General features: G+C 41.6%; 1 protein-coding gene across 1 annotated transcript in view; it reads right to left on the minus strand.

Moving 5' to 3' along the window:
• Positions 1-9,057, minus strand: part of SLC9C2 (solute carrier family 9 member C2 (putative)) — a 132,620-nt gene that overhangs the window by 5,695 nt on the left and 117,868 nt on the right. The window contains exons 22-25 of the mRNA XM_023728157.1: positions 6,882-7,049; positions 5,183-5,314; positions 2,765-2,950; positions 455-542 (exon numbers count right to left, since the gene is read on the minus strand). Of these exons, the coding sequence (XP_023583925.1) occupies positions 455-542; positions 2,765-2,950; positions 5,183-5,314; positions 6,882-7,049 (574 nt within the window). The remainder of the gene's footprint in view (positions 1-454; positions 543-2,764; positions 2,951-5,182; positions 5,315-6,881; positions 7,050-9,057) is intronic.

The following is a 9,057-nucleotide window of genomic DNA, read 5'->3' on the forward strand; positions in this document are numbered from 1 at the left end:
TATGGGTCAGGTTCCATATTCCCTTCAGCTGTTGGGAGCAAATCAGCTTCCCATACCTGGGCCCACTTTGAAAGGATCTCCTCCCTCCCCTTTCCTCCTCCACTCCCTGCAGCACTATGTGGCTCCAGCCCACCAGGGCAGAAGCGGAGCGAAACATAGAAGCTGATCTCCCCTGTCAATATGTGGAGGCAGGGACGTAGATGAAGGAGCCACCTGGATTTCACGGTCTGGAAGTCTCTAACATGGGGCCTCCCAAAAGCAATGCAGCAGACAGGGAGGGCCCAAGGATTAGGGTCTCTCTTTTGAAAATTGATTTCTGTAACACTTAAAGAGGTTGACAAATGATAAACCCACACGATGCCACCTCAAATCATTTTCTTAGAACTAAATGAATTTTACACGTACCAAAGTTCCTTCTCAATCGTTTTCCTACCACCAAAGAGTTATCCCTTACCTGTGACTGTGGTGTTGGTGTTAATATTGTTGGCAGGCTCAGGTGCCAGGATAATCAGCAACTTGCTTAAATCTGAAGTTCCCAGAAGCTAAAGGAGAAAACTCAAAGTCAGTCAATAGAGAATTCTCTGATCTCTAAGCTGACTGCTTCCTAACCTTTCTACAGAATAAAAGAAAACCAGAAGCAAAACCAAACGCAGAACGGGCCTCCAACCTCAGCTCTATCTTTTTCACTTTAATTTTAAATTCTCTTTTACGTTGTCCCATGAAGTTTTGGACCAGGGAATTATCTTTTGCATATTTATAGACACCAGAAAGGAACTTTTGAGCTGGATTGACGCAGTGGCTGTAACAATAGGTTCAAACATAGCAACGATTGTGAGAATGGCGCAGGACCAGACAACGTTTCATTCTGTTATACGTAAGGTCACTATGAGTCGGAGACGACTCCACGGCACCTAACAACAACACCTGTGACTAGACTGGAAATTCCCAGTCTGGAAAATATGCACCCCTCCCACCCCCAGGAGTTACTTTAACTTCTCTGTTGACGCTCTGGGGCTCAGGCCCAGCCTTCCCAGAACAGCAGGACTGTCTGCCTTTCTCAGAGCTTTTGCCCTGTGTGCCACAAAACCTGCCCTTCCAGAATTCAAGTGGCATAGAAGTGATACTATAACCATCATTTTTAGATACCCTATGTTATCTCATTTGCTCCTCACAATAACCTGATGAGGTGGTTGCTGCTATTATGCCCATTTTACGAATAGGAAACTGAGGGTCAGAAAGCATAAGCAGCTTGCCTGTACTCATACATCTAGTGGGCAGAAGGGTGGGGTTTTAAAGCCAAGTGTGCCTGACTCCAAACTCTGGTCTCTTAACAGACTAAACCCTCGCCTCTTATCCCCACCCCTCATTTCAAAGCTAAACAAATTTTCATTTTCTATTAAAAACATCTAAATTGCCTTCATCCTCAGAATTGTGGAGAGGCACAAAATAAGCACATTATGAAAGGGGCAAATTCAGTTTTTAGGAGTTTGCAGGGGCAGATTAACCAGTAAGCACAATATGTACCAGCTTAGAGTAAGGTATGCAGGGGTTTAATTGTGTTTACTTACTAATCTGTAGTGAACAACTTCACATGAGTTTCACCACATCTTTGAAAAATTTGTACCAACTTTTCCAAAATTTTCATTTAATTAATGGTCTTTCACAGCCTGTACAGGCAGAAAGGGTCTCTCCCAAAGAGGAGAAACTTACTACCAAATTAAAGAGATATCACTTAGGTAGGCTCTTAACCCAGCTTCTTTGTCCTCCTCATTCCTAGACTCAGCCCTCCGTCACCCCTGTGGTGATTGATTGAGGAGCTTGCTTCCACCCTTTCCATCCCTTGTTATGCCCTAGCTGTTCACGCTTTCCCCCTTCCTTACAGAGTTCCATCCCCTGTTATGCCCTAGCTGTTTACACCTCCCCCTTCCTTACAGAGGCATGAAGCCATGAGGCCCAGGGCACAGGGTCCACATCAAGATGTGCCCACAGCCCCTAATGTGGCGACAAAGTGACTGTGGCCCCTACTTAACTCCCTTCTTAACAACTAGAGCAGATACTTCCCGGGCCACACTAGCATATGGCATCGTAGCCTTGGTGTGAACTAGGAAAAACGCACCACCTCCTTCCTCAGGAAAGGCACAGCCTTGGGCCAGGACAAAGGGCTTGGCAACCAGAAAGCAGGCTGATTCCAGCCCCACTTGCCCCTTGGTGGCGCCCTTGTGTAGGGCACAGCCCGCACCACAGTACACAGAAGCTCTGGGTAGGTGTTTTATTCTTCTGTTAAGGTCTGGGGAGGACCACAGGGTCTCTCTAGGTTAAATTTCTTTTTAAGGTGGTCAGTTGAGTTTTAACATCAGGGCACCTTAACGAAGTCTCTAACCATTGCCTTCGAGTTGATTCCAACTCATAGCGACCCTATAGGACAGGGTAGAACTGCTCCATAGGGTTTCCAAGGAAAGGCTGGCAGATTCGAGCTACTAAACTTTTGATTAGGAGATGAGCTCTTAATCATTGCATTACCAGGGCACCAATGGAGTCCTTGAGTAGCTCAAATGGCTAAGCGCCCAGCTACGAGCCGAGAGGTTGGTGGTTCGAACCCACCTAGAGACACCTTGGGACAAGCTGGCTGCTTCTGAAAAGGTCACAGCCTTGAAAACTCTATGGAGCAGTTCTACTCTGCACACACGGGGTTGTGCTGAGTCAGAATCAACTCAATGGCAGCTAACAACAACAAGGGGCGACTTGAAGGAATGATCCTCCTTACCTGCTCACAGGTTTTAGGTATCATGGAAGGTGCAAAGTAGGATTCCTCTGTCTTCATATCAATGACACTGCCATATACAATAATAACAAATTTCATGGTTGCATTATCAATAACCATTTCATTATAGCTTGATAAAGTCTCCACATAGGCATGGTTATGATCCACACACTTCTGAAACGTTAAGTCCTACAATGAAATTAATTTTTTTTCTATAAACCCTACAGATTGACACATGGAATCAAGAAGAAAGCAATTTCACTAATCTATCTGAGTTCTCTAAGGGTGTCAGAAGGCATATGAGCCCTGGCCAGGGACAGATTACCCAATAAGTAAGGTACGCACGGGCTTACTTGTCCTCACTTATTAATCTGGAGTGCACAATTTTACCTGTTTTTCACCACATCAAGGATATGGTGAAACCCACGTGAAACCGTGCACTACAAATTAGTAAGTAAACACAAGTGAGCCCGTGCATACCTTGCTTAATGTGAACCTATCGTGTACTTTGCTTACTGGTTAATCCGCCCCTGCTGGGACCTACAGACAGACTTTATTTAGAGTTCAGAATGACCTCTGACAATATCCTGAATTCAAGTTTTCATGTTGTTATTGTTTAGTGCCCTCGAATGTGTTTGCCCAGCCCTGACTTTGGAGCTTGCAGGAGTTCTCAGCCAGCCACAGCGGGGCAGGCAGCTCTGCCTCATGAATTTCTAATTGCACAGGAACCAGAGTATTAAAGAGCTCATACGTTTTACCTAACAGTAAGCAAAAGTCCCATTTGACAAGTGAACAAACAATAACAAAAAGCCAGAACAAAGCAAGGCACTGAGTCTAATTCAAGGCTCATAATCACAGAATTTTAGAGTTGGAGGGGAGCTTGGAGGTCATAGGAATCTCCCAGCCAGTTCCCTGACAGGGGGTTCAGCTCAGTCTGAACACCTCCAGTGACAGAAGTTCACGGCTACATGGCCCAGCCCTCAGTCCTCCATCATCAACAGATAAATCAAACACGATGAGGGCATAGCTGGGGCACTACAAAAACTTTAGAAAATTCGGAAACTTATTTAGAATTTTGCAACCAGAAAATCTAAAAAATAAGCTATTTTGGTTTTAAAATGGATACAAGTTTTGTCCTCTACGGTTTAGAGATGTGGGGACAGCATACTATTTCCAACACCTAGGGATTCTAAAAAGTCTTAATTGAGCACTGGGAGCCATTATTGCTGTCTAGGTCTTTAACGGACAAACATTAGAAGTTACCAAAGTGTTAGAGATTCTCTGGAGAGTAAAATTGGGGGTAGAAAAATGATTATTTTTTGTATCTGTATTATCTAATTCATATAATGAATATGTGTTGCTTGTGAATTAAAAAATTTTTTTCTAAAGCTATTCACCTTAATATTGAGTCAGATCTGATTCCTACAGTGTCAACTCATTGGTCCTAATTCTCTCTTCTGGAGTTTCATACTAGACGCCAAATTTGTCCTGCGTCTCATAAAGAGACAAGGAAAAAGCAAAAGAGAAGACTAAATCTCCTTACCCACCCATAAAAATTTTTCTGAAAACTACTATTGCCACATAGTAAAAGAAACATGACTGGCTTGGTATAATATGCCAATTTGTAAGCCCAATGTTTATATCCAGTCTCTCAATTTAAATGAATATTGTAGAACTTCGGATCTCTCCCTTCCCCAGTTCCTGACTCATAGTAGGGGCTGAAATAATTATTAAACAGGATACAAATATGAGGCTGTAAATGGTGCCAGTCAAGAAACATACTGAACCACTAGTTTTTGGCAGGAAAGTTAGTAGAAGAGGTTCAATCACTTCAATGAAGATTTTGCAAGTCTTATATTAGCATATGTAGAGTAGATTATAATAAACACTAGACTGTTTATTAACACATTCTTATTGATGCCATGGGGAGTTCCTAGGTGGCACAAACAGTTAAGCGTTTGACCACTAACTGAAAGGTTGTGAGTTCAAATCCACCCAGAGGTGCCTCAGAAGAAAGGCCTGGCAATCTACTCCTGAAAAGTCACAGCCTTGAAAACCTACGAAGTGCAATTCTACTCAGCACACATGGAATCGCCATGAGCCAGAATCGTCTTGATGGCAACTGGTTTGGTTTGGATATTAAGGTTATGCTTGGCTCTTGGGGATCTACCTACTTAATATTTGCTAAATCTACTTTTTTTTAAAAGGGATTATTGCAGACAGCATGGGAAAAACAGCTATGACAAGAGAATTGATGACCTGTAGGAAGTCAGCATAAGGGAGGTTAATTTTCTAGGAATCTGTCTTTTAGAAAATCAGACACCACCTTCCCTTCCATTTTTGTCTTGAAAAACAGAAAATACATTTTGTAAAACATACAGTAAATAAAAGTTTATTGATATTTTAATCATGTAATTTTACCTCACCAACAAGACTTGATTCAAAATACTGAGAGGCAGTACGGAGAGCAAGCTTTAGCCATATTTTGTATTCCAAGGATGGCCAGAAGACATCAAAGCCTTCATACAAATCCTCCAGGGAGATGAAGCAGGCCTGAAAAGACAAGGCACCAGGAGAGCAGCAAGTTTGATTGGAATTATGTTACAAAACCATTGGAAAACAAGATACCTGTAGATTTAATCCTCATGCAACCTTTGAGAAAATCTATTGACTTTAGTGTAATTATAATACTCTGCCTTTAAAAGCAGATGCATTGTGGAGAAGTTGTCCACTGTGTATAAAATGATAAAACTTACAGTCCACTTAAAGCAACAGACTTAATAATAGACCAAGGAAGTTAATTTCAGTTACTAGATATGAAGTAGGATATGGTTCATGAACCCAAGATTCAGGAACTAAGCCACATCAACTTATCTGTTTTCATTGCCACAGTACATAAAGTGGCCTCATTCACAGTATTTGACTCCAGAGGTAAACTGCTTACCTGAATAAGAGAGATTGCTCTTATAGACATCAAGGTAAATGAACTTCAAAGAATTCAATTCAGCCTTGTGACTCACCTTATACCTTCTGTCCTCTTCCAGAAATGCAATGGTATATGAAGTTGATGAAGCAACATTCCCTTCTGCTCAGATTCTGGGACCTATTGCATTGCATCTGACAGTCCCAAAAGACTGACAATTCTGTACAAGCAGGAACCTCGGTACATTTCTATTTGAATCCTCCACATCTAGTACACTGTCAGGCCACTGATTAGTGGAGTAGATAATTTCTTATTTAGCAAGTGGAAAATGGAAGAAAGAGTTTTTTTCCTTCCGTAACTTTAAAAAAAAATATTTTATTGTGTTTTAGGTGAAACTTTACACAGCAAATTAGATTCCTACGTAACAATTTTTATACAAATTGTTCCATGACATTGGTACATTTTTCACAATGTATCAACATTCTCTTTATTTCCATTCTGTTTGTTCTGTTTCCCTTACTCTAGCTTCCCTTCTCCTCCTTAGCTTCTCATCTTTGTTTTAGGGTAAATGATGACCATTTGGTCTCATATAGTTTATCATTTAAGGGAGCACAGTACTCACGGGTGATTTTGTTTATTTTATAAGCCAATTCATTATTTGGATGAAAGGTGACTACCAGGAGTGGCTTCAGTTCTAAGTTCAAAGGATATCTTAGGGCAATAGTCTTGGAGGTTCCTCTAGTCTCTATAGATCCAGTAAGTCTGGCCTTTTTGAGGAATTTGAGCAATCAAGTATTCTTTAAGAAAACAAAAACAAACAAACAACAGCAACAAAAAAACTGCTCTCATAATGGAGGCCATTTATTGATCACCCACATGGGCCAGGCACTTTACAAAGACTTTTCCTCAATCTTCATTGTATCAAAAAGTAGGTATTTTCTCTATGTAATAAATACGGATGCTAAGACGCAAGGAGATTAAATAACTTACCTAGACCCCACAGCAGGATATGGTAGAGCTCAACAGAGCCCAGATGAGAGACCCTGCACCTGCAGGCTCTCAGCTAGTCCACACTGCCGCCCAGTAGATAGTTGGGTGACTAAATATCATATCAGAAACAAAAGGAAAAAAAGATGCTTGTGTTCCTTAGTTACTTGAAGAATTAACTAATAACAATATGCAGAACCAGCTTCTTACCTGTAAAGTAGTTTCACAGATGGCGGTATATTCAATTTCACGCTTAAGCAGACAATTCAGCTCTCCAATTATGTCCCCACTAGTGCAGAACTCTGTAAACATACTTTTGGACTCCCTGCCAGGCCTTAGGGTATTATCTATTCCAAAGGAAGGAGGTGAACTATGCAACTGCAAAGGGAAATAAGACATTAAACGTACTTTGATTAAACCATTGTGTCCCTGGGTGGTGCAAATGATTATTGCTATTTGCTGCAAACCAAAAGGTTGGAGGTTTAAGTCCACCCAGAGGAGCCTTGGAAGAAAGACCTGGCAATCTACTTCCAAAAAAGCCGTTGAAAACCCTATGGAGCATAGTTTTGCTCTGACACACATGAGGTCACAGTGAAGCGAAATCAACTCTATGGCAACTGAGTTTTTGACGAAACCATAGGATTCCCACTGTTTCTTGCAATTATTACACTGGAAGGAAAAAATTCTTTATGAATTCTGTCAGGTATGAAGGAAGAATTAGGCTTCACAAAAATCATGGTCTCTCTCACATTTCAACTCTCCAGGGCAAAGATTTGGTTTCAACCTTTAGCTTTACAGATGACCGCCTATCTGCAACTTTCTCCTTATACCTTTTTTTTTATACAAAACTCTCAAAGAAAACTAGTAATCACAGTCTGCAACTAATGCAGTCACCACCTCTGATTCCATTAGATATTCTTATAACGGGCTAATGCCTCAGGTGGAAAAAAACACTTTTGATGCCACAGATGCATAAATCAGATACCATGAATTAATATGCCTCCAAACCAAGCCCTGATTTCAAAAAAGGCCTTGTTTCCTTTTAAATTGTTTAAGAATAGTAACCATGAGACATCAACAGAAAAAGTTTTTAGAAAGTATGTAGGATGATTGAGTCACTTCACGAAGAGAACTGGTAGGCATGGCTGGGGAAGGAGGAGCAGTATCAGATTTCAGAGGGGAGCTGCTGGAAACAACCAGAAGGATTATAGAGTTTTCCAGAAAGTTTAGCCATAAACATAAAAGAATAAGGCTAATGTTGAGGACATAGGAAACAGAGAGCAAAGCACTACTCAAGAAGTTGCTGTGGAAACTGCCCCTTTCCTAGAAATTATCATTCAGAATTCCAGAGGCATCCATGCTTCCAAAAGACTGCAAATTTTTTAAGCGGCCGAAATTTTCAATGCAGTTTAAAGGATCAAAGAATGCTTCTGCTTCCTACAAAGAGATTTACCAAAAAAGATGATAGCTGTGGTAGGCAGAATTCTAAAGATGTCCCCAAAATTCCTGTCCCCTTGTCATCCAATCAGCACTAACCTAGGTACAACTATGAAGGGATTTTGAAGATGGAATTAAGGTTACTCATCAACTGATCTTAAAGAGATTGTCCTGAATTACTCAAGTGAACCCAATGTAATCATAGGAGCCCTTAAAAGCAGAAGAGTCAGTCAGATGCAGCAAACAGAGAAGGACTTGACAAGTCTTTGCTGGCTCTGAGATGTGAGGGTCCACACACGTGCAAAAACTTCAAAGAGGCCACTAGGATCTAAGGTGGGGGCGGCGGGGAAGCAGCTGACAGCCAGCATGGAAACAGGGATCACTGTCCTGTAGCAGTGTCTGAGTTTCTTAGTGCTGTTGTAAGAGAAATACCACAAGTGGGTGGCTTTAGAGAACAGAAATGTATTTCCTCAGTTTAGGAAGCTAGAAGTCCAACTTCAGGGCAGTGGTTCTAGGGGAAGGCTCTCTTTCTGTCAGCTCTGGGGGAAGGTCCTTGTCTCAGCTTCCGTAGCCCCAGCGTTCCTTTGGTTCCTTGCTGATCCTCACAAGGCATCTGTCTCCCCCAGTTTGTGCTCACTTCTCTCTATGTCCATGCTGCTCTTTATGTCACTCAGAAGTGATTAGGTTTAGGACACACCCTACGCTGATGTGGCCTCATTAATACGGCAAAGAAAACCCTGTTCCCAAATGGGTTTACATCCAAGGCACAGGTGTAGAGGTTAGGATTCCAACACAAATTTTGGAGGGACACAATTCAAGCCATACAAGCAGCAAGGATTTGGCTAACAATCTGAATGAGACTGGAAAACATTCTCTCTTAGAGCTGCAAGAAGAGAACAGAGCCGTACCCACCCTTTGATTTCAACCTTGTGAGACTCAGGCAGAGAAA

Source organism: Trichechus manatus, unplaced genomic scaffold (genome assembly GCF_000243295.1).
Source record: "Trichechus manatus latirostris isolate Lorelei unplaced genomic scaffold, TriManLat1.0 scaffold00021, whole genome shotgun sequence".
Taxonomy (NCBI): Eukaryota; Metazoa; Chordata; class Mammalia; order Sirenia; family Trichechidae; genus Trichechus; species Trichechus manatus.